The sequence below is a fragment of the Leucopleurus acutus genome (genome assembly GCF_964270905.1).
Source record: "Leucopleurus acutus genome assembly, chromosome: 1".
Taxonomy (NCBI): domain Eukaryota; kingdom Metazoa; phylum Chordata; class Mammalia; order Artiodactyla; family Delphinidae; genus Leucopleurus; species Leucopleurus acutus.
Genome location: NC_139142.1, coordinates 87,577,476 through 87,602,852, shown reverse-complemented (window position 1 = coordinate 87,602,852; position 25,377 = coordinate 87,577,476). Strand labels below are relative to the sequence as shown.

Sequence of the window (25,377 nt, the reverse complement as noted above, 5' to 3'; positions counted from 1 at the left end):
CTCCAAGACCAATCCCCATGCAAGTCTCATACCCCATCTTGTCTTCATTTTCCTCACTGTACTTACCATCTTTTATTCCTCTCCCTCCAAAATTTGGTTTTGTTCATTGCTTTATCTCAGCTGCACAAGAACAGTGCCTGGATAACAGTAGTTACTCAATAGATTTCTGATGAATGAGTGAACTTGGAAAAAAAGTTTATACAGAAATTTGCACTGGGTGTTATTTAAAAAGATGAAGTTCCACGCTTCAGAATGTGTTTATCTCCCATAAAAAGACTTTCTCCTCTATTTAAGAATGTACCTGAACTTTAAGAAATCTCGCACAAGTGGTATTTTATTGGAGACAATCAAATTTAACAGATCTTTATACATTTTAAGGAGAACATTCAGGCATCATAAACACAAAAATTTCAATACGCAAAACAAATTTACAACAAGAAAATAAACATAGAATCTTATTTTGGGACTACGTGGTTATTGTTGCACCACCTTTATAATTCTTTATCCAGAATCTGAAAACGTAGGCAAGCCCTAAAAATGTAGCAGAAGCATTTCCGCACACTGGTATCCATAATCTAGTTTGTGCAGAAGTGTTTCCACTAGATTCATAGAGTACTCTTTGGAAGAAAATGGCGAAGACTGGTCACCTGGTTGCCTTTCGGACCTGCTGCAACTCTTCAATAGGCTTCCATTCTTGGTTGATTGTTATAAGCTTTAAAAAAAGAATAAAAATGTTTTGTTAGGATCTGTCCATCCTCAGGCCCCCTTCTGGGATTTGTACACTGCTTCCTTTGTAAAAAGCATCACCACAACATTTGTAGTCAACGAATCACCTCTTCCCATCTCTAAAACAGTAATATGGGCTGGTTCTATCCCTCTCTCCCTCTAAAGAGCCTTTGGGTTCCTGAGTGTTACAGGATCAGAGAGAAAGGTCATATCCATTTACCCTACTTTCACTTAAGAGGTTCTAGATTTTTAAATTTCCTATGGTTTTATGTGAACTAGAAGCTCAAAAAGTGTGTCTGCTACGTCTGAGTGGAGGTATGATGCTCCCAGCACAGAGCTAGGCACATAGTAGGCTCTTAAAATTTCCTCACTGTAATTTCTCAACAAAAGTACAAATGATCCAAGTTATACAATAAGGGAAAAGGCACAGAGCTGTGGACAAGATAACTAGTAAGCACAGGTAACTCTACTCAATATTCTGTAATAACCTATTTGGGAAAAAAACCTGAAAAAGAATGGATATATGTATATGTATAACTAATTCACTTTGCTGTACCCCTGAAACTAACACAACATTGTAACTCAACTATACTCCAATATTAAATAAAAATTAAATTAAAAAGGAGATGATGTGTCACAATAATGATAAAAGTTAATATTTGAGTGCTGACTATGGGCCAGGCACTGTGCTAAAGGGCTCTATTTTATCTACTTTAATCCTCTAAACTCTGAGGAAGAGCCCTATTATTGTGCCCATTTTATAGATTCTGAGAGCCTCAGAGAGGCCAAATCATCTAAAATCACCTGTGACTAATGGAGCAAAGATTTGAACTAAATCTCCATAACCCTACAGCACTCCCTTTGCACTACACTTTAAATGGCACGCTAAAGGTTAAAAGGTATTACATCTATTTTGCTGACAAATGTGCTAAGGTTTCGGCTAAGTATAAATCACGTTTTAATGCAGCAATACCTTTCTAGGTGCAGTAGGATCCACAGTTTCCCAAGGTTCTGGATTTCTTTTTCGATCAATGCTAAAAATAAAAGAAAGCTGATTAAACATTAAAGTAAGTGCATTTAAACTAAGTCTGATACTGGGTTTATAAATATGCTAGGGACAGACTCAGAGTGCATACTTAGGCATTGAGTTAATTGAAATTGATGGAACATTCCTTTAAAAAGCTTCACAGTTTGGCTCAAACATCAAGGATCAATTCCTCTGCAGAGTAGGAGGTCTGCATTCCCTTTACTGGTCTAGACTGGAGAATGTTCTCATAAGCTGAAGAGCAATTAGGGTGGAAGTGCCAGGCTAAGAGCAAGCAAAAATGCTCTTACCCCAGTTTCTGGAAGAGGCAGAAGGGCTGGGCTTGAAACCAGTAGGTGATGAACTGCCACAGCCTAGCATTAGGGCTCTACGGAGCCCTCCCTGCACCCGGTCAATATCAGAGTCAGGTTTTTCTCTTCCTCATATTCCAGGATACATGGTATTTTACCTTATATCCAGGGCTAAGATTAGATTCATTGTAGACAGCTGAATCTATAAACTCTACCACATTAGGAAAGACCTTGCTAATGAACTGACATTTTAAAATGTTATTAAAATGATTAAGATTGATGATGTATATCCCAAAAGACCGTCTAAGAACTTTAAATTTCAAAACTTAAGTTAAAAAAAAAACCCAACAAGCTTTATTTTGCTGCAGGAGAAGAGGAGGAGGGCCAGTGGCTGAAAGGGTATTTAGATACAAGGAACTTATATTAGTAAACCTATTTTATCTCTAATCATCATTTGATAGTCTTCTGATACCTGGATGCTTTCTGGCCCTGACTCTAACCAAGTTCACAATTCGACATTCTTATCCTGGGGGGAAAACCAGGAATCTGATACTATGCATTTCATAAACTGAAGGTCAACCTAACACGGCTAAAAACGTTTTTATAAATGATGAATGCCTACTTACATCACATCGGGTTTTCGAAGGGAATACAGAGCAAAAGACAAAGCTCCAGTCGCTGCCGCGGTCGTGAAAAACGCCAAAGGAATAAGCTAACAGAGAACAAAATACTCGGACGTTTCAATGTGAAACACTTGAAATATAACAGAATAGCTCTATATCATTTTATACTTCCTTCAACATCTTTAAAAGTTAATATTTTTAGTCAGATTTTCAGTTGCTTTAAAAATTTAGTTGCTTCTTTTGGACTTCCCTGGTGGTGCAGTGGTTAAGTGTCCGCCTGCCAATACAGGGGACACGGGTTCAAGCCCTGGTCCGTAAGATCCCACATGCCGCAGAGCAACTACGCCCCTGCGCCACAGCTACTAAAGCCCGCGCGCCTAGAGCCCATGCTCCGCAAGAAAAGCCACCGCACTGAGAAGCCCGTGCACCGCAACGAAGAGCAGCCCCCGCTCACCGCAACTAGAGAAAGCCCACCCTTAGTAACGAAGACCCAACGCAGCCATAAATAAACAAATAAATAAAACCTTACTTCCTTCCTTTTCATCAGGACTTGGAAAAAGCTCATGATGACTTCAGTGTAGAATGCCAAATCTAGAAGAAAAAAAAATCCAAGATATTGATCAAAACTCAGCTACTAGGACGAAGCCTGGTGGGCTCCAAACCGGCCAATGTATCCCAAAGCCAGCCTCGAGACGGCTCACCAGAGCCTCCGCCCGAGGGCAGCTCACCTGGGTGACCTGGCGGGGCGCCGCGAGCGGACGATGCTAACGCCCAGAACGGAACGCCGTCCTCGACCTCCGCGCATTATATACCAACCCCACCCTCTCCGGAAGGCCGGCCGGCGCGTTCTGGTCACGCGGGCCGCGCAGGGGGCGTGCGGGGCTTGACTCGCTTTCCAAGCCGGGCGCCCGGCAACCGGGCGCCCCCTGCGGGATGCCGGGCCTTCAAATTCCGCGCAGCAGGACGCTAGCGCTCCCTGCCGCCTGCCGCGGTTCTTACCCGCCGCTCGGAGCGAGCCCAGGCTGGGCGTTGGCGGGTCTGCAAGGGGGTGGAACTGAGAACTAGGGGCACTTGGATGCAAGAACAGGTGAAAAACAGCCCGTCTAAAAGGAGGTCCGGAAAAGGAGCCGCAGATCCGGGGGTCCCATGGGAGGCTCCTTGGTGCAGGCAGGTAAACTAGAATTAATCCAAGTCACATTAAAAGCTCCAAAAATGTGATGTGGCGCACTTACGGAGATAATTTAAGTTGTAAATTTCCTTTCAGAATAATTCCTTGTTGTCCTGATTTTTTCCATTAAAAAAAAAATCAGGAGATGAGAGAGAAGAAACAAAAAGAATCAACCGGAGAGGTTTCCAGGAGAAGATCTCTGAGACGACCCTGAAGGAACTCGCCCCTAAGTTAGCAGCCTAGCCTTTCACGGAGCATGAAGGCGGCTGCAGAACCACGGGAATAATAATTAAATCAGTATCTGTGTGTCAGGCACTGTACTGGAATCTTCTCGACATTTTTGCAAGATATGTTATTTAGGCTCAGAGATGCTCTAGGCACATAGCCAGTAAGCGGCGGAGATATAATCAGAAGCCCGGTCTGTCTGGCAATCAGGCAGCACTGTTCTTTCTGCACCCTGCTCTTAGCAACTGCGATTAAGTCAAGAGTGCAAGCTCAGTTATCTAAAAATAGTTATTTTAAAACAATTATTTTAAAACTGTTTGAAGTTTAAGCTATGAGTTAGCATTAAAAACGAAAACATCTTAACGTTTTCTAAACGGCCAGACCCAGCTCTGTTTCAGCCCCATTTTATTTCTAGTCATGGGCTTTACATTCAAACTGACGTGAGTTCAGAGCCCACCCCTGACATACTTTATTAGCTGATTGACTTCGAGGAAACTACCTAACCTTCATGACTCTCAGTTTATATGTCTGTAAAATGGGGACAAACCTGGCTCGGCAGGGAGTTGGAAAAAATGTTAGAATGTATGCAAAGCATGTAGCAGTCTGCCTTGCCTGTAGTAGGCATTCAATAAATAGTAATTATTATTTGCAAAGATTTGTTTTATATAAGGCAGATCATAAATATAACTTCTCACCCAGTCACTGACAAGGGTTCTTACTGTGTAACTCGAGCTGTAGCTGGAGACGTTTGTTGATTACTTCAGAGAAAATTCAACATTTTCCGTGGTTTGTATTGAATAGAATCAAAGAAGCCTTTTAATGCTCCTTCTGCAGAATCGCTAAAGCTTCTTTTGTCAGAAGGTTCTAAGAAAAGCCTCAATTTGTTAATTAAAGACAAATTGTTTTTTCTAGGATACAAGCAGGAGAAAAAGGAAAGAAATAGGAATATATCATGGCCCACAAATTAAAATTAAAATGTGTAGCCCTTGGGAATTCCCTGGCGGTCCAGTAGTTAGGGCTCCGTGACTCCACTGCTGGGGGCCCGGGTTCCAACCCTGGTGGGGCAAGTAAGATGCTGCAAGCCACGTGGCACGACCCGGGGCGAGGGGGGGCGGGGGGAGTGTAGCCCATGCCTAGTAATGACCTTAAACTTAGAGCCCTGCTTTGCCAATGTCATTTCTTTTCAAAATGCAGTTTTGTAATAGCCTAGGCATTATTCTCGGAATGGGGCATGGTAAATTTAAAAGAATAAAACACAAGTCCTTACTTCACGTTTCTTACAATTTAGTGCCTGTAAGTAACTCTAACGCGCTCTGTCATGATCTGGTGCCAAAGACCGATGATTAATTCTGACTAATGGGCTCTGAGAAATCTTACCAAAGGTGAGGATATTTATTTGAACATAGAAATAGACAAACCAACTGTAAAGACATTTTGGGGGCAACTAGAGAAACTTACAGACCAGATATGAAATGATATTAAAGGGAGTACTGTTGATTTTTTCAGGTGTGATAATGGTATTATGGTTGTGGTTTTTTTTAAAAAACACATTTTTAAAGAGATTATATGTGGAAATAATTTAAAAATATCATGATGTTTGGGATTTACCTGAAAATACTTCAGTTTTTCAGTAGAAAATGAAGCAAATTTAGCAAAATACTAATTATTCAATCTAGGTAACAGATATGTGGGATTTTGTTATATTATTAAATGTGTGTGAAAATGTTCAGAATAAAATGTTTTAAAAATTTATAAATTGTATATAGCGTTAAAAAACAGAATTCAACTGAGTCAATTTGAAGATCTAATTGGCTTCATTCAATGATTCATGAACTAGCAGGGTGCTCCAAGGGGTAGTACAAACAGAAAGCTTTTATAAAGGCAGCAGGGTGAGGCAAGAAGTAGTAGCAAAAGAAAATGCTCGTTTCAAGCCAGACTGTCTTCTTTTGGGGGCCAGGATGGGGTGGGAGGAGGGGGTGGGTGGGAAGGAAACAGAGGGGTCTTTATCATGCAGATTACCTCGCTACTGTTGATCAGGAAATTTTAGACTGGCTGTTCTAAAGCTCACAATGAGAACTAGACCCTGAAAGCCATACTTTCCCTCTTTTGGTTAATGCCCAGGTTTACTGAGCTTGTGTTTAGTCTTTCCCAGAATGACTAACTAGCAGGCACAGTTCTCACCCTTCAAATCTTGGCAGCGCCCCAAAGGAACCCACTCAGGATACTCACCAGCATTACCCTCTGTGGCTGCTCCAAAGCCCAAAATCCCTTGGGGGAGCTTCTCCTCCCCACCCCAATTGCCAGAAACTTCCAGAACCTTCTCTAGCTGCTGCAACCCGGGCTTGCAGGAGCATGGAACCACAGCTACTTGGTTCCCATGTTAGGAATTTAAACTTAGATTTTAATCAGCCCAGCTCAGGCTTTATAAGAAAAATAGAATATCCTTTCATTAAATATTTTGTGTTGGAATTCTTTCTGCCCACCCTTCAGTGGCTGCCTAGTTACCAGGTTTAGCAAATATGGATTTGCTAAATTTCAGATGGTCTGGGAGTGTACTATTGATACATTGTTTAATGCTGTAATGTGGCTCAGAAAGGAGTCTGAGCTTAATGTAAAGCTGTTCACACTTCCCAGGTATAATACTTAGAAGCTGAAGTGTTTTCTCACCGATTACGAACACAGCTTTTGGAAATTTCCCAGAGCCATCCTCTAATCACACTGAAGTTGAGTCAAAGAAATCCTTGATCTGACTTCATCATTTATTGATTTATTTCAATGAGAGAAGAAACATGGTTTTTGTCCTCAGGAGGCTTCCAAAGTTCTGTTGCAAAGTTACAGTTTAAAAAGACATTTTCAAATAAAAACTCAGCCTCTAACCAAAGTGTGGGTACTAAATTTCTTGGCTGACCACTAGAAACTTTCTCTAGGAAAAAACAAGGAGCATACAGCTAGAATCTGAGTTTAGGGGTTCAGGCCTAGGGACGGCAAAGGCCTAATGGCTGCCTTTTCCTGTAAAATCAATAATGGACAGAACATGAATGAAAATATTCAGAATTCTAATAAAGTTTCTAGGTATTTTCCCTACTACTCAAAAGCAAGAGTCAGGTTGTTAGAATAATTTTAACTGAATTATATTTTATACCTATAAATAAGACAGGCCTTTTCCTTAATTGTTCCCCAATAGTGAGGTTTTGCTTAATAACAGTACTGGCTCCCGTCAGAAATAGAAAACTTTCCAACTGCTTGACATTTATGACTTCATATAGTTCACGCACCATGTCCTGACTGTACCTATTCCTTTGAAGCTCGTCTCCTGTGTTTAACTCACACTGCATGATCTGTTGGAGGTCTCCGCTCCCAGCTGCCCTATCAGTGCCATGTCTGTCTCCTTCACGAACGCTCCTGCACCCTGTATGGCACGTTGAGAGTGAAGAAAGTCTCAGTAAGATGCTTACCAGATACTGTTAGGTGAGAAAAACAAGAGCTACACAGTACCATGCTTTTGGTTTTAAAAAGTTATCTATACATGTGTAAGGGACTGGAAAGTTAAATACCCACATGTTTTCTTCATGTTTATCTACATTTTCTAGCATTATTACTCTTTTCATAAAGGAAAATAAAAACTTATATATAACCTATCTCCTTAAAAAATACTCACAATTACAAAAGGAAAACTAGTAGCTATACAGTGGAGAAGATGGACAAGATCATAAACACGTGATCAAAATTAACATCACCAATAATGTGCAGATGTCACGTGCCTCCAGCTGTGATCTGAGGACATGACAGCACATACATATGCTCCACTGGTGATGCATAACCTGAACCTATCAGGATGCACATCAGACAAACACAAATTAGGAACCAACTGTTCTATAAAATACTTAGTCTGTACGCTTCAAAAGTGTCAAGGTCAAGAAAGACTGAGGAACTGTTTCAGATTAAAAAAGGCAAAGAGGCTAAAGAGACATGACAACTAAGTGCAGTGTATGATCCTAAACTGGATCTTGTAATGGGAAAACAATTACTATTGGAACAATGGATGAAATTCATCGTCAATAGATTAAAATGTTGTATCAATGTTAAATTTCTTGAATTTGATAACTGCACTGTGGTCATATAAGAAAATAACCTCATTTATAAGAGGGATAAAGGGGCATGATGTGTAAAATCTACTTTTATTAAATAGTTCAGAAAAATACTGTGGTGGGGAGGAGGGAGGAGGGAGAGAGAGAAAGGAGACAAATGTAGGAAAATGTGAAAAATTGGAGAATCTGGGTTAAGAGTGTATAAGAGTTCTTTGTATTATTCTTTTAACTGTTCTGTAAGTATGAAATCTTAGCTTATTAGGCACAAGTTTTTTTATTTATAGGAAATAACACACACAGAGTGTGAAGTTGCAAATTATAATGCACGTTCACATTTAAGTTAATCCTTAAGCAGGTATGTAAAATAATTTTTAAATATCTTCTAAGTTAGAAAATCCTTGTTTCTGAAATAAGTTTTTATATAAAGTCAAATCCTTGTGACTTAAGGATGGTTTTACAGTCTTCAGTGATTCTAGAAAGTGCTCTTGTTTCACTGTGGTCGCTTCCAGTCCATTTTCTTGCAGAGCCAGCAAGGCGGCCTATAAAAGACAAACAATAGGAAATAATAAATATGCTTCATTGTTATTTTATAATATATGGTAATACTTTAAAATCTGAACACAAAAATCTCAGTCTCACTTCATAGAATTTCAATATTCATGATACTAGAAACATTAAGCTAAAAAGTTAAAGTGATTAAAAGTCCTCTCAGTAGACCATCTTCTCTTCTACATTAAATTCTAGCCTTAAATGGGTGGGGGGCTGGGGGGAAAGCAGACTGCAGAATAATATAGACACTGTGAGTGCATATATTTTAAAGATGAGATCAACTATACTCCGGTATAAAATAAAAATTTTTTAAATCAACTATACACCAATAAAAAAAAAAGTTAAGTTACAAAAAGAGAGACTATATTCCTGACCTCAGAGTAGGAGTTTTTAAACAGGAAACAGCACTGATCATAAAGGAACAGATCAACACATACTCGATGACCCACCAATTCTCTTTGTATACGAAATAGACATACACACACACGTATACCAATAGACGCGTACAAGATTGTTCATAGCAGCATAATTCATAATAGCGAAAAAGTTGTAACACAAATGTTCAAAGATAAAATGCGTATATAAATGCAGCACATTCATATATTAGAATATTATAAGCAATGGAAATGAACAAACTACTGCTACACACAAAACAACGGATGAACTTCACAGACATAATCTTGAGTTAAAGAAGCAGACAGAAGAGCATACCGTATGGTTCCATCTATATAAAGTGCAAAAGCAGGCAAAACTAATCCCCCCAGTGCTGGAAGTCAGGAGAGTGGTTCTCTTTTGGGATAGAGTGGGAAGGCCCACGGGAAGCTTCTGGAGAGGTGGTTATACGAGTGTGTTCACTTTATGTTAATTCAGTGCACCATAGCCTCTGATCTGTGCATTTTTCTGAATGTTATATTTAACACAAGTTTATAGAAAGGAAAAACCCAACAGTGGCTGCCTTTTTTGGCAGCCAACATAAAGTCTAAATGCCTTAAAGTGACCTACAAGAACCTGTGTGATCTGGCCACTGTCCACTCCACCTCTTCAATAATGTCATTTCTCACCTCCAGTTGCTGCACATTTTATTCCTTCTGCCTCAAACACTCCGCTTCTCTCCCTTAGCCTAGCTAACTCCCTAATCATCCTTCCAGTTTCAATGTACACACACCCTCTCTCAGATAGCCTTCTCTGATGCCCCCAGGTCTGGACTGGTGTCCTTCCTAGGTACTCCCACAGCACCCTGAACTTCCCTGACTCACTACATGTTTTAATTCAGTATTACCTCTCTGCACCTCCCCCACTGCCCCATCAACCTGTACGCTCTGAAGAGAAGGTAAGGGACCACAGTGGTCTTTTTCACCTCACATGGTGCCTCCCTTTCAGTAAATACTGCCAAGTGAATGAAGTTGTGAATAAATGTTTTGAACTATAGGTTTTCTTCATTAATTAACTTACTTCTTTGCAGAGGTTTCCAAGATCAGCTCCAGAGAAAAAACAGGTATCTGCTGCTACATTTTCCAAGGAAATATCAGGCCCCATTGGCATGTTTTTTGTACAGACTTTCAGAATAGAAAGCCTGCCCTGGAACAAAATAAAAAATAATACGTTTATAACCTTACAACATTTATGTCTGACACAATGCTGTATTAAAACATTTCAAGTTAGAGTTTTCTATCGTATTACAGAGAAAGTATATATATTTCAGAAACAATAAGAAAGAATCACTTCTTCTCAAGAAGAAAGTAAATGTGACATCATGATACATTTTAATTTTTTTTTTTTTTTTTTTTTTTTGCGTTACGCGGGCCTCTCACTGTTGTGGCCTCTCCCGTTGCGGAGCACAGGCTCCGGACGCACAGGCTCAGCGGCCATGGCTCACGGGCCCAGCCGCTCCGCGGCATGTGGGATCCTCCTGGACCGGGGCACGAACCCGTGTCCCCTGCATCGGCAGGCGGACTCTCAAGCACTGTGCCACCAGGGAAGCCCCATTTTAATATTTTTATAATTAATTTAAAAAACAGCCAACCATAGATATAATCTTTAAGAGACTTGATGAATCTCTCTTTTGGGTACAAACAGTCCCATCAGACATGGTTCAAAAGCAAATACATAAATTATCAGACACAATTTAAAAATAAAATAGATATAATTTTTTTTCCATCCCTTCAAAATCTGATAAAAGCCTAAGGAAGGAAAAAAATTCATTTTCTGTGTCTTTCACCACTCACTGCCAGTGGCTCTGGACGTGAAGGGCAACGGATTTACTGATTCTTTGGCTGTGGATACATTGTACAATCTCTGTAACCTCAAATTTCTCCACTGAAAAATAAGAATGCTGACCCAGATAACCTCCAAAACCCTTTTAACACTTCAGGATTCCTCCATTCTAGTTGCAAAATAATGTTGAGTAGACTCGATAAACTCAGTATTTTGAGTCTTCCACAAAAAGGAAATTACTACCTTGCTTTTAGGCTTATGTTTCTCTGAAAACAGGGCCAGAGCACCCAGCAAAAGCAGATGAAAATGATGATTTATGACGGGCCCAGATAAGGAAAAACGCGGAATTCAATATAGGACATATACCATGTACACCTACACCCAGTAAGGGATTCAATTCTGCCGTCTTCTTAGAGCTCCCTGATGTGTTGTTAGAAATGCACACAGAGTAAATGTGCACAATGATTACCTTTTCATCTGGAGGTGGAATATAAATAATCTTGTCTAATCTTCCAGGCCGTAACAAGGCATCATCTAACACATCAGGTCTATTTGTTGCTGCAACAATCATGACATTGCTATTAAAAACTTCCTGAAACTCTAGCTGAGGGAAAACATACAACACAAAGTAATGTCAATAAGTTGTTAATTATTAAATGTATTTTTTTTAAATTACAAATCAGAAGGTCCGTTTGTTTCTAAATAGGGGGATATTTTTTTCTTGGGACTAGAATGCTTACATTTCCTTTCCAGACCACCTTCTCAGTATCAAGGTACCCCAGAAACAAATTATTATCAAAGAGCTACTCTGTGTACACAGTGAAGGGAGTGATCCATCCTCATGGGGCATCTCTCAGTGTAAGAACTGATGAAAAGCTTTACACCACAGCAGAGAACATCTATCTGTTGACCTAAATGCACCTGGGCCCCAGTGAATGATTACAACTTAATGGACGACTTGAAAAGACAGAAGCATCTGACTAACACATGTATAGCTATGAAAAGTCTTGGCTCTCATGTTCTTGAAGAAGGAGATTGATTCTACCTCTTTGTTTTCTTTCCACAGGCAGAAATATGACAATTAACATAAGCTGCATTTATATAAATCCTGAAGATAAGAAATATCTAAGAGCAACCAGAACAAGGCCTTACACATGCTAAGCATTCAAAATTGTTGAACTTAATTATCAAAGCAGTTCTCCAGTGATGTGATCTCTCAAAGCAATGAGTTCCCTATATCTGCAAGTATTTCAGCAGAGGCTGGGTAAACACCTGTCAGAGGCTATAGAAGGAAATCCTACATGATGAGGAGATTTGATTAGAAAACCTGATGGGTCCCGTCAAATTCTAGTGGCATATGTTCCTAAGGAGCTGTAAGACTCTCTTTCCATGGAACAATTTAAAAAATGGGAAACAAGTAAGAACAAGAAAAAAATAAAAGAAAAAAAATGATCTGTCAGGAATTACTTAAGGATACCAAACTCTATCTGGAGAAGGCTCAAAAGAGAGGAAGAGGATTTCCAAGGTCACTTTAACTTTGTTATAACCAAGGAAACACATTCCTTAAGAAAACTGAAAATTTTCAATTACTGATCATTATTTCCAATGATCAGTAACCCAAACGTGGGTTATGTTTCATTTCACATAAACAATTTTAGAAAGGGATGAACACTAGTTTTTCAGGGTATAAAAATAAGAAGAAACTCCCTTCTCCACTAGCAATATGTAGTTATGTTTCTAATCTTAGGAAAAAAATTCACATTCATATATATCTAAGATACTTTATTATAAAATTTGCCTCACCTTTCCCAGGTAAATCACTATTTTACGAGCTCTGTAAAAGTCCTAAGAGTCACACTGAAATTATATAATTCTCTGAGATGAATCCAGCACAGGGAAAGCTAGGGCAGATGCATTCTACTTAATGCTGGCCTGGATTTTTGGTGTATTCTGGCTAATAAATACCTCTTCGTTTTTTTCCAGCTCCTTGTATTTACCATGTTGATCTGATTTACTTCCTCTTCTCTCTATAGTCTTCAATCCAACACCATCTAATTCATTTAGGAGAACAGAAAGAACACGTTCTTGAACATTACATCCTGTTCTGCTGATTGATCGAGAGCCCAAGATTGAATCAATTTCATCCAAAAACACAATTGCTGGAGTATTTGCTCTTGCTTGTCGAAATACCTTTTGTTCGAAAAACGGAAATATTTAAAAGCTATACGTCATGCCTTATTCATATGAATGTATGTTTTCTGCATTACTCTGTATTTATAATTTTTAAAATATAAAAAGAAGAGAAAGATTCTAATGTCTAAGAACTAGGGAATGAATAAATAAGGAATAACAGTATTATATGGGGGTTAAAATCATATTTTCAAAGAATATTTAATATTATTGAATTTTAAAAGTGATAATATTAAGTTAAAAAAATCACAGATATATATTACCATCCACCCATTCCCTGCCCAAGGAAACTGAAAAGCAAAGGAAATTCACCAAAATGTTAACGGTAGTTAGAAGAATTATGGAGGATTTCTTATTTACACTTTTCTATATTTTCTGAATTTTCTATACACAATCAAGTATAACTTTCCTAATAGGAAAAAAAGCCAGTTATATTTTAAAAAATAAGGTTTATCCTTAAGGCATGAAACAAAAATTCAAAAGTAAACTTAACTGCATGAGGGAAAATAAAAAAACAAACCTGAGACAAGATTTTTTCTGAATCGCCAACAAAAGGTGAAAAGAGATCAGCTCCGCTCACTGAAACAAAAGAGCAATGACAGCTCGTGGCCAGGGCCCTCACCAGGGTGGTTTTGGCACACCCAGGGGGACCATACAGGAGAACTCCCTTTGGCTCTGTCAGGCCCATCCTAACAAATTCCCGAGGGAATTTCAGAGGCCATTCAATGCTCTAAAAGGACACAAAAAGAGACAGGACACAAAAAGAGAGAGTTGTTTTAGTACAATGATGAACATCAAAAAATTCAGTAAATTCATGTGTTCCACAACCCTCAGGTACCTGCTATGAGCTGGAAATGTGGTCCGATCTCCACACGGCAGCCTTATGACCTAAGTGAGGTCACATCACTTCCTGCTTAAAATCTTTCCGTGACTTCTCATCAGAATTAGAATAAAATCCAAATCCAAACTCCTAACTTACCACTGCTTACAAGGCCTCACATAACCCATCGCCCAAACACTCCAGTTTGTTCCCATCTCATGGCCTTTACCTGCTAGTCTCTCTCTGCCTGAACACTCCCTTAAGATCTTTGTGTGCTATCCCTCATCATACATGTCTCCACTCATATGTCATTTCCTTGGCGAGGTCTTCCCTAACCACTGTAGTTAAAGCAGATCCTCCTCCTCCTAGGCAGTCTACACTACTACCCATCTTCTACTTTTGGAGCACTTATTCATTTGCTGTCTGAAACTACTATTTTTCCATGTTGAGTTAGTCATTCTGCTCCTGCTAGAATGTAAGCGAAGTTCACCTCTAAATCCCCATCACCTAGAGTGACACCTTCACAAAGTAGGCACTCATAATAGTAAGTAAATCCTCACTACCTCTGAGGTAGATGGTTCTGTTATCATAACTTCACAGATGCAGAAACTCGGGCTAAAAAAGTGAAGTAACCCGCCCAGATCTTATCTTACTGCTAGCGAGGCAGCAGAACTAAGACTAAACCCAGACAGTGTAGATCAAGAGCACAAGCTCTTAACTACTGATATATTGCCTCTACAGAAAAGGATAGACAAGACCCCTGTACCTAGAAACTCCTATTTTAGTTGGGGAGACAGGATTGTAAACTAACAAGCAGACCAGAGAAGGGCATTCCACAGACAAGGAACAATATATACAGAGACACATGAAAGCATCCAATTCATCTCCCAACAGTAAGCAGGAACAGAGGGGAGGATGAGGGAGGGAAGACGCGATAGAGCTGAAGTGGAAGTAGGATTCAGATCACATTGGGCCTTGACAGTTTTAGTCAACAATGAGGAAGCAGTATAGAGAATGGATAGAAGGAAATGAAACTAGAGGGAGGGAGACCACTTAGCAGTCTCTTGCAAGGATTCAGACTACAAAAATAATAAGGCTTGATGTGCCACAGGCAGCAGAGGTGGTGTGGGAGGGATGTATACGAAACATAAAATGTAACTGTATTATATGCAGGGGAAATCCAGAGGGAAAATTACGTTATGTATGACATGACTCCATGCATTCAGAAGACAGGTTTCTGAGTGAGGGGATGGGGTGACTGGCTGCATTCACTGAGGGAGGGAATCCAGGTGTAGAGGTGGAACTGATTAGCTGAACTTTGGACATGCTGAGTTTGAGATCCCTGGAAGTTATCCAGTAGGCAGGCATTTAAGTAGTTCTAATGATCAAAAGAACTGTCTGCACTGGATATAAAGATTTCTGAGTTAGCATTTTTCAGGGGACAGCTGAGGCCTGGGACATTGAGGAGATCAAAGGCTCACTCAGAAAATGCAAAAAGAAAACTCTCAGGAGCTTGAAGAACTAACATTTAAGGTAGGGGAGACAAGTGCTCAGAAAGGCGGGAAAGCTTAATATTCAGAGCTAAAGAAACAGTGTTTCTAACAGGAAGGTGTTACTCATCTCCTGCATGTATTTTGTGAAGATTAAATGAGACAAAGCATGTAAAAAACTAGGGGGACTTCCCTGGTGGTGCAGTGGATAGCAGTCTGCCTGCCAATGCAGGGGACACAGGTTCGATCCCTGGTCAGGGAAGATCCCACACGCTGCAGAGCAACTAGGCCCATGAGCCACAACTACTGAGCCTGCACTCTAGAGCCCGCAAGCCACTACTACTGAGCCCGTGTGCCACAACTGCTGAGGCCCACATGCCTGAAGCCCGTGCACCACAACGAGAGGCCACCACAGTGAGAAGCCTGCACACCGCAATGAAGAGTGGCCCCCGATCACTGCAACGAGAGAAAGCCCAAGTGCAGCAACGAAGTCGCAATGCAGCCAAAAATAAATAAATAAATAAAAAATTAGGGCATATTATAAATGTGCTTATCCATGGACACAAGGATTCCAGGGTTCACTGCAGATGTAGCTTCCAGTTAAGACAAATAAATTATAATTGATACTTATCAATTACATCAATTACATACTTACAATTACTTATCAATTACAATCAATACGTATCAATCAGTCTTGTGTGTGTGCAATTAGAGAAACCTACTTCCTTATGGCAGGATCACCCAAAGGGGTACTGGCAAAATCAACTGCTGAACCTGCAATGCAGGTAAGAAGGGCTGAATAGCTGTGTCCCTCAACAGCCACTGTGAGAACCAGTATCAAGTAGCCACCCAGGCCATACTGACTGTTTATTATAATTTTGTGTTTTTACCAGTCCCAGGGCAAACTCAAGCCTATGAACAAAGAATCTGTATTTGTATAGCCCATGAACTAATAAGAATCGTTTTTACATTTCCAAATGCTCAATAAATAAATAAATAATTCAGGGCTTCCCTGGTGGCGCGGTGGTTGAGAATCTGCCTGCCAATGCAGGGGACACGGGTTCGAGCCCTGGTCTAGGAAGATCCCACATGCCACTGAGCAACTGGGCCCGTGAGCCGTAACTACTGAGCCTGCGCGTCTGGAGCCTGTGCTCCGCAACAAGAGAGGCTGCGACAGTAAGAGGCCCGCGCACCGCAATGAAGAGTGGTCCCCACTCGCCGCAACTAGAGAAAGCCCTCACACAGAAACGAAGACCCAACACAGCCAAAAATAAATAAATAAAATTAAAAAAAAATTCAAAAGAATACTATTTTGTGACGTGAAAATTATATGACTTCAGTGTCCATAAATAAAGTTCCATCAGAACACAGATACTCATTACATACTGTCTACGACTGTTTTCGTGCTACAATGGCAGGGTTGAGTGGTTGCAAGAGACCACAAAGCCTAAAATATTTACTCTCTGGCCCTCTACAGAAAAGAGTTTACTGACCCCGGTCTAAATTATAAACTCTTTACAGCAAAAAGCAAACAAAAAGAGGGTGAAGCAGGAAAGTATGAAAAATAATATTTGATGCCTATAGAGTCCGGTTAAATAAGGATTGAAAATCGACCATTAGATCTAGATGTTGGGATCGCATTAGTGATGACGGGAGGAAGTTTCAGTGCAGCTTGTTTTCACCATAAAGCATTACACTTAGACTGTCATATTCTACTGGCTTAAGCAGATTCTCTATCTCACCTGTTTTAACTTCAGTTTTACATCTTCAAGGCCACCAATCTGCTCCCAGCCAACAGGCTTGATGTCCATCAGTCCAATGACACTTCGAAATGATGAGGGCTGGATCTTTTTAAAAGCTTCAAGGAAGTCTGTTTCATCAATCACTGGATTGTCCTGGTTCTGAAGAAATCCACCCCAAAAAGCAAAATCAAACCAAAAATCAGGTGGGCCTTTCTTGTGGTACACAAACACAATTACTTTTTAATTGTAAATCCTCTTTTGAATTTATACATCTATTTTGTTATCACTATAAAGAAATTTGTAACACATGGTATAAAAAAATTAAATGTCTCCCCCTCAACTCCACCAATATTCATCCCCAGAGAATGTCAACAGTTTCCTGTGTATTCTTCCAGTATGTTTTATGACATATGTATATGCTTTCCAAAAGATACACAAATGTGACCATACCATACATATTAATTTGTACTTTTTCATTTATCTTAGAAATCTTTTCATGTCAACTAATACAGCTCTATCTCATTCTTTTTGACAACTGCATATTGTATGAGTATTTTAACAACATCCTTCTGTTGAACGTAGGTTGTTTCCAGTCTTTTGTTATTAAAAACAAAGCAGCAACTGAAAGTCCTTGTGCACATGCTCAAGTATTTTATATAATAATTTCCTCAAAGTAGAATTATTGTGCTTAAGAGTATGTACACTTACAATTTTCACAGCTACTACTAAACTGTCCTGAAAGCTGCACCAATATATGAAGCTGTTCTCCCCACACCTCTCCAACAATGGACATTACCAAACCTTAAATTTCGGCCAGTATGAGAGAGGAAATGGTGCTCACTATTGTGTTAATTAAATTTCTTTAATCAAGAGTGAGGTAGAGGAAAATAATGGAATTAGAAAATCAATTTTGCAACCATCACAGTAAAGGCTGTTTAGGGCAAGAATCAATGGATGCTAATCTAGGGGAGGGAAAGTTTGATGAGGAACAGTATGTCTGCATTGTCTCAGAGCGTTTCCTCACAGATTTCTTATTAGTTGCAAAGGGAAAAATAGCAGCTATACAGTAAATTAACTGGACAAAACCTTGACTGATTGATCACATCAGTCACCATTAGGGACATCACCAATGAGGGGCAGGTGGACGTACTGTGCCTTCACATGTGACATCATAAGAAGGACACTATCACTTATGTAGTATCCCCAATGGGCATGCATAACCTGAATCTGACTATGAAGAGACAGACAAACCCAAACTGACAGAAGTTCTATAAAATCACTGACCTGCATCCTTGAAAAATGTCAATGTCAAATGTCGCACACACACCAAAAAAGTGCTAAGGAAGCGTTCAAGATAAAAAGAAACAAAAAACTAAACACAATACATTATCCTGGACTAGATCCTGTACTGGAGGAAAAGAATGCTACAAAAATGGATACAGTTAGCAAAATTAGAATAGGAACTATAAATCTGACAACATTTTGATCAATGTTAAATTTCCTGAATATAATGAGATTATACATACTTTTTCATAGGAAATGGACATTAAAATATTAAGGGATAATGGGTTAAGATGCATGCAACCCCTTCTCAAATGATTCAGAAAAAAAAATGTGTATACCTAGGCAGTTGACCCTTGAACAACATGGGAGTTAATCCTCGTTTAAGTAGAGGTGGCCCCCCATATCTGCTGTTCCCCACGTCTGTGTGGATTCAACCAACCCCAGACCGTGCAGTACTTATAGTATTTACTATTGAAAAATATCCACGTATAAGTGGACTGGTGCAGTTCAAACCTGTGTTGTTCAAAGGTCAGCTGTACAGAGAGAAGAAGAGAAAGGAGAGAATGATAAAGCTAATATGGCAAAATGTTAAAAACTGGTGAATTTGGATAAAGGATTTAGCAGGAGTTCTCTATCTCAGAACTCTCCCTGAAGTTTTAATTATTTCAAAATAATAAGTTTTTAAAAAAGAAAAAGAACCAAAAGATTAATTTTTAAAGGAAGTTGAGGATTTTTCATGTGTATAAGCCATTTGTAATCCTTTTACTGTCAACTACCAGTTCATATCTTGCTACCCATTTTCTCTTGGATTGTTGGTCTTTTCTTATTGCTTTGTGAGAGTTCTTTCTACACCAAGGAAATTGGGCTTTTGTCATGGGCTGAAAGTATTTTTCCCAGTCTGTCTCGTGTCTTGCCTTTGCTTATAGTATTGTTCGTTTGTTTTGCTTTTGAACTTGTCATCTTTCTTTTTTTTTTAATAGTATTGTTTTGCCATTCTAAAATGGTCAAATCAGTAAATCATTTCCTTTCTGGCTATTAAAAACATATTTCTATTTGTAATATCTGTATTATATTTAAGTATTTGCCCTCTTACATCAAATTCTGAACATTCAGTTATCCCAAAATTCCCACTTTCAATAACAAACTATTTTATCCCATTTATGAAAGATTAAATAAGTGAATATGTATACGTGGAGCTTTTCTGAACAGTTTTCCTAAAAAATGTCAATAATTATAATCTCTGGGAGGTGAGATTTCAGACAATTTTTACTTTCTTTATAATTTTTATCTTGTTTAATTTCTCACAAATAACACTATTAAATAGTTTTTTGAAATAGCGCTATTTTTTTTAACTAGTTAGCAGTATTAGATATTGGGTAACTGAATACTAATTAATTTATAAGTGACACCAACTGACATTTGAAAATCCCATTGACACTAGCAGATTACTTGTGTGTACACTATTCACTTGATTTTCATAATCCTTTCAGGCAGATAAAAATCCTTTCCCCTCTATGTCTATATGTGTGTGTGTTAAACTGTCTTTCTAACCCTTTAATAGGCATACTTGACAAAAAGATGAACAAACTGTGATGTGCCCTTGTCTGCCCTGGCACAGATAGAAGCAGCAGTAGCCCCTCAGCTGCCTGGGGAGGGAAAGAAGAAGAAGATGGAGCCAGTACCTTCCCAGAAGCCTCTGTCCCTTCTTCCTTTTTGCCTTTCTTTCTTCCACTTCCCCTGGTTGTTTATGAACTGAGCCATCACCTGTGGTAACTATGCCTGGGCAGGCCCCTCCTGAAGCAGTGGGCTCCACCCTAGGACGGCTGCAGCTGGATGGTCCACCTAAGCCAACGTGCTTAAGGTCAAACCTGGAACTTCAAAGCAGAGGGAATTCTAAATGTAAACCTCCTTTCCCACACCGTGGTGTTCTTGTCCTCCCCTCAAGAGGCATATATCCTCACATCTTCACACATGGGACTTGTCATTAAATCTTCAAGCAGCTTTGGTCCTAAACTGAAAAGATGAGGACTTACAAGTTCACATAACTCCTTCCCCACCTTTGGTGTAAGAGTAAAAATAAAGGAAAAGAAAATGAGTAAGGATATAAATGACCTAGGTAAAAAGGTTTTCAAAATTTAGGATGATAAATCATCCTTTTATAGCTTAAACAAACTCGAATTAGGTTTTAAAAAATTATAAGGTCAAAGAACAATTTTAAGGTTACAAGAGAATCCTCAGCATGCTGAAAATAATTTTTTTCGGAAGGGGTTTAGGGATTCAGGTTGACATTACATAAAAGTGAACAGATTTTCCAATCTATAGTGTTGAAAACTACTATATTTAAGATAATATCCTAACTATTTTTAAGAAAAGCAGTCATGAATTAAGGATTTGAATGTCAAAGATGAATTTAAACAAAATCCTAAGCACCTAATCGTCTCCTGAGTTAGAAAAGCTTATTTTCCCTTCAAGATGCTTCTTAACAACAAAGGGAAAAAATAGTATCTTGACAATGGAGAAATCTCAGAGATACCACCTTATCCAAGAAATCAAAGTTAATTTCACCAGTAATAGGACAAAGATATATCATTTGCTACCTAACAGATGCAATGAGAAGAACACAGTATCATTTCTGTGATATTTCTGCCAAAAATGCAAAACCTGAATCAAATCATGAGAAAACATCAGTCAAACCCAAACTTAGGAATATTCTATAGAATAACTGAACTGTACTTTTAAAAAATTAAAGTTGTGAAAGAAAGACTGAAGAATGTTTCTAGATTAAAGATTAAACAGCCATGACAGCTAAATGCAAGGTGTAATCCTGGATTAAAAAATATATATTTTTTTCCTTTTAAAATTTTTGCTACAAAGGAAATTAGTGGGACAAATGGTGAGATTTGGTTAAGGTCTATATAGATTAGGAAGAAGTATCATGTCAGTGTTAATTTCCTCATCTTGATAATTGTACTGTGGTTTTAAAGTCCTTGTTTTTAGGAAATATACACTTAAATTTTCAATGCTAAAGGGGCATCATGGCTGCATTTGAGAGTATGAGTATATATATATATATACACACACACACATAAACATTCATACACATGAAGAGAGGATGATAAAGCAAAAGTGATAAAATGTTACATTTGACGAATCTCTGTGAAGGATATACAAAAATTCTTCGTACTATTTTTGCAACTTTTCTCTAAGTCTGAAATAGATTCAAAATAAAACAAAAATTAAAAAGATATAGGTTTACTTCTTCTGGGGCTACACTGTCTTTTTCCTGACTGCTCTGGGCTTCAGCACTAAAGAGTTACTATGGGAGTGGGGGAAAATGCTCTGGGCAAACCTGATGAACTCAGCTCTCTGTCCCTACTTTCAGTTATAGACTATTTCTATGGAGTTCAGTTGTAAAAATATATGTAAGAGGACTTCGCTGGTGGTGCAGTGGTTAAGAATGTGCCTGCCAATGCAGGGGACACGGGTTCGAGCCCTGGTCTGGGAAGATCCCACATGCTGCGGAGCAACTAAGCCCGTGTGCCACAACTACTGAGTCTGCATGCCACAACTACTCAGCCCGTGACCCACGACTACTGAAGCCTGCACGCCTGGAGCCCATGCTCTGAAACAAGAGAAGCCACCACAGTGAGAACTCTGTGCACCGCAACGAAGAGTAGCCCCTGCTCACCGCAACTAGAGAAAGCTTGCGCGCAGCAACAAAGACCCAACGCAGCCAAAAATAAATAAATAAATTTATTTTTTAAAAAAATATGTAAGAAACAGCTGTTGAAGGTATCAAAAGTTTGAAGAAAATGTACTTACCACTTTTTTTAATCTCCAAATTAACTTGTTACGTTAATAAAAGGGTTCACATAGAAGGTCATAAATCAATCCTTCTTACCTTCTCACTATGAAGCAGAGCGTGCATGGCAGCCTCCCTACAGAGTGCGGTCAGGTCTGCACCAACATAGCCAACAGTCATTTCTGCAAGGAGGCTCAAATCGACTTGACTGGAGATGGGCATCTTTGAGGTAATCACTTGTAGAATTGCCTTTCTTTGTCTAAGTGTGGGAGTTCCAATGACAATCTATGTGCAAAGCAAGGAAAGAAAAAGTTTACAGCTTAAAATATTATTTTTTTAATCCTCACAAACATGTATAATAATTTAGCGAACAAATTTGGAACTATTACTGTGCACTCTTAAGCATACCTTAGATTCTGAATACATGAAAATCCTTATCTTCCAGAGGAGTAACACTGGCTAGAAAGTTGCACAGTTAAAATTACATATGTCATTTAATAAGTTTTTGTTATTTTTCAATTTTTTTTTTTTTTTTTTTTTGCTGTACTAGGGCCTCTCCCGTTGCGGAGCACAGGCTCCCGACGCGCAGGCTCAGCGGCCATGGCTCACGGGCCCAGCCGCTCTGCGGCATGTGGGATCTTCCCGGACCGGGGAACGAACCCGCGTCCCCGGCATCGGCAGGCGGACTCTCAACCACTGCGCCACCAGGGAAGCCCAGTTTTTGTTATTTTTGAGAACCTACCACGTTCTAGGAGCCAGTAAACTAGATAGTCTATGTCCCTGCTCTTATGGAGCTTATTCAGGACAGGTACTACATGGTGTGAAGAAGAAATCCACTCAAGTTCTAAACAGATTATGCTAAAGTGGGCAATTATCACCTGTCTCTTTAGAAACCTACCACAAAGTTCAAACATCATTTAAATAATCACTATTCAAACTATTTAGTAGAAATCAAGAATCAATTTAGGACTGAAGTTTATAAAATAGGACAGCTTTGAATATTCAACCTTCCTGGCAACTCAGGGAGCAATTGTGGGATAGGAGGCTGGCGTTCGAACAAGGAATGAATAAATCTAGAAGACTTAAATGTCTGCTCTGATCTAGTCCTTCCCTGCCTTCCCCCTTATTTCAATACATTTGTTTCTTGAGGCTATCCTACTTTAAATTCTCCTTCCAGATTGTAAGAGTTTAATATGCTTGTAGCAGTCCTAGTTCCCTTAAAAACTAACACTACTGATTATAGTACTCCTCATTCTCAGGACCTGCACAACTCATCCCTAACGGCCCCCTTGCTTCTCAGAACAATTTGACTCTGGAGGGGGAAAGGGTCCTGGCTCGCAGATCATTTGTGGACCAGAGAATGGGTTCTCTGCTTTACAGAGCCCCACTCCAGCTTCACTGACTTCCAAACCTAAGTGGCAAACGCCTCGGGGCAGCCAACCAGGGCCAGAAGAGGCCGGGGTTCCAGGGGGCAACGAGCTAGCTGGCTGAGCCTATTTACCTCTCGGTCGAATCTCCCAGGTCTACGCAGCGCTGGGTCTAGTGCGTCCGGCCGGTTGGTGGCTCCCACAACCACCACCTCCCGGCCCCCACTGATGCCGTCTAGCAGCGTCAACACCTGGGCCACCACGCGGCTCTCGGGGGCTTGGTGTGGGCCGCCCCGCCGGGGACACAGGGCATCCACCTCGTCCAGGAAGAGAAGGGTGGGCCTGCGGCTGGCCAGCTCCTGCGCGCGCTGGAAGACCCGCCGCACGTTCTCCTCGGTCTCCCCGGGCCGGGAGCCCTGCAGCGTGGGCGCACTCACGGCCAGCAGCTCCGCGCCCGCCTTTCGGGCCACGGCCCGCACTAGCTGGGTCTTGCCCACTCCGGGGGGGCCAGCCAGGAGCACCCCGCGTGGCACTTCTAGCCCCAGCGAGGCCAAGGCGCGGGGGTAGCTGAGCGGCAAGTCGAGGAGCTCCCGCAGCGAGTCGGCCGCCTCGGAAAGGCCCCCCAGGGGCACCTCGGGCTGCGGCTCCTCTTCCAACGGAGGTAGCCCGCTCAGACTGATGTGGGTGCGAGGGGTGACCAGCCCGGCCGGATTCGGGTTGGGTGCCCCGCTGACGATGTGCAGGGCGGCCACCGGGCCGGGAGCGCCCGGAGGAGCGGCCACCACGTGGCCCAGAGACACCGGACGGTTCCTCAGCAGCTCCTGCGCCGCCTCCAGCACCGCGGCTGGATTTGGGGCACCAGACACGCCCGCCAGCTCCCGCAACACCGGCCACACGGCGAGGAGCCGAAGGGGCGGGCAGGGCACTAACCGGAGTCGGCTCAGGTTCAGACTTCCCCGGGACCCTGGCGCCCCCACTGCCGCCCCCGGGGTCGCGCACTGCGGATCCAGTTGCACAAAGCCGTCCGCTCCATCCCGCCGCGGCCAGGCGGTGCAGAGGCAGGAGCCGCCGTCAGGCAGCGAGATCTCCACCGCCGAGCCCAGGTGCGCGCCTAAGGCGCGGAGGGCCGCCGGGCCCAGGCGACAGCGCTGGGTGCCCCGGTCCCTAGCGTCTACGGGTAGCAGCTTTAAGAGCGGCCCTTCTGGAAAGGGACCTGAGTCCGGAGCCATTACTCACGGAAGACGCGAGGCCCAGAAAAGTGGGGTAAGAATTCCACCCGGGCCAGAAAGACCGGTACACAGAGCTCCTCTGCCGGAACCACGTGATGCGCATGCGCCAGGGATCAGTTGCCGTTCCCTTACAGGAGGCAGAAAGGACCAATCGGGAAGTTAGACGAAGTTAGACGAAGTTAAACGCTCGGACCCTTGGGGCTAGTTTGCTGTGGTGCTGGGTTTGATGAACTCCAGTCGTCCTTTCCATAGCTTTACGAACAAGGCCTTAGTCACGGGTGTCTGGGAGGCAGCGTAAGCTACCTTTACTAGGTCATTAAGCATGTACCTTGGTGGTTTGGGGAGTCGCCACATAGCACTCTCTTTCCCTGGCTCCCGGACTCGAGCATCACCACCTGCGCTTTTGGAGCCTAGAGATTTTGCTGTTTTGTGAAAAAACCTCGACAGTCCTCAGGGGCACAGTATTTTGCTTTTTTTTTTTTTTTTTTTTTTGCGGTACGCGGGCCCCTCACCGTTGCGGCCTCT

At 41.1% G+C, this 25,377-nt stretch overlaps 2 protein-coding genes across 2 annotated transcripts; both read right to left on the bottom strand.

Annotated features, from left to right (window-relative positions):
- Window positions 1-316: 316 nt before the first annotated feature.
- LOC309979074 (normal mucosa of esophagus-specific gene 1 protein) lies at window positions 317-3,500 on the bottom strand. The gene is made up of 5 exons (XM_082865655.1): window positions 3,413-3,500; window positions 3,214-3,275; window positions 2,688-2,773; window positions 1,700-1,760; window positions 317-712 (listed from the first exon to the last, which is right to left on the bottom strand). Exons 2-5 carry the CDS (start codon window positions 3,247-3,249, stop codon window positions 644-646), a joined length of 252 nt encoding a protein of 83 aa, XP_082721781.1. The 5' UTR covers window positions 3,250-3,275; window positions 3,413-3,500; the 3' UTR covers window positions 317-643.
- A 4,949-nt stretch (window positions 3,501-8,449) lies between these two features.
- AFG2B (AFG2 AAA ATPase homolog B) lies at window positions 8,450-24,852 on the bottom strand (the record flags this gene model as incomplete). Its single annotated transcript, XM_082855499.1, has 8 exons — window positions 8,450-8,704; window positions 10,167-10,292; window positions 11,398-11,532; window positions 12,894-13,118; window positions 13,639-13,848; window positions 17,171-17,329; window positions 22,356-22,541; window positions 23,758-24,852. 8 exons carry the CDS (start codon window positions 24,850-24,852, stop codon window positions 8,537-8,539), a joined length of 2,304 nt encoding a protein of 767 aa, XP_082711625.1. The 3' UTR covers window positions 8,450-8,536.
- Between the last annotated feature and the right edge of the window lie 525 nt (window positions 24,853-25,377).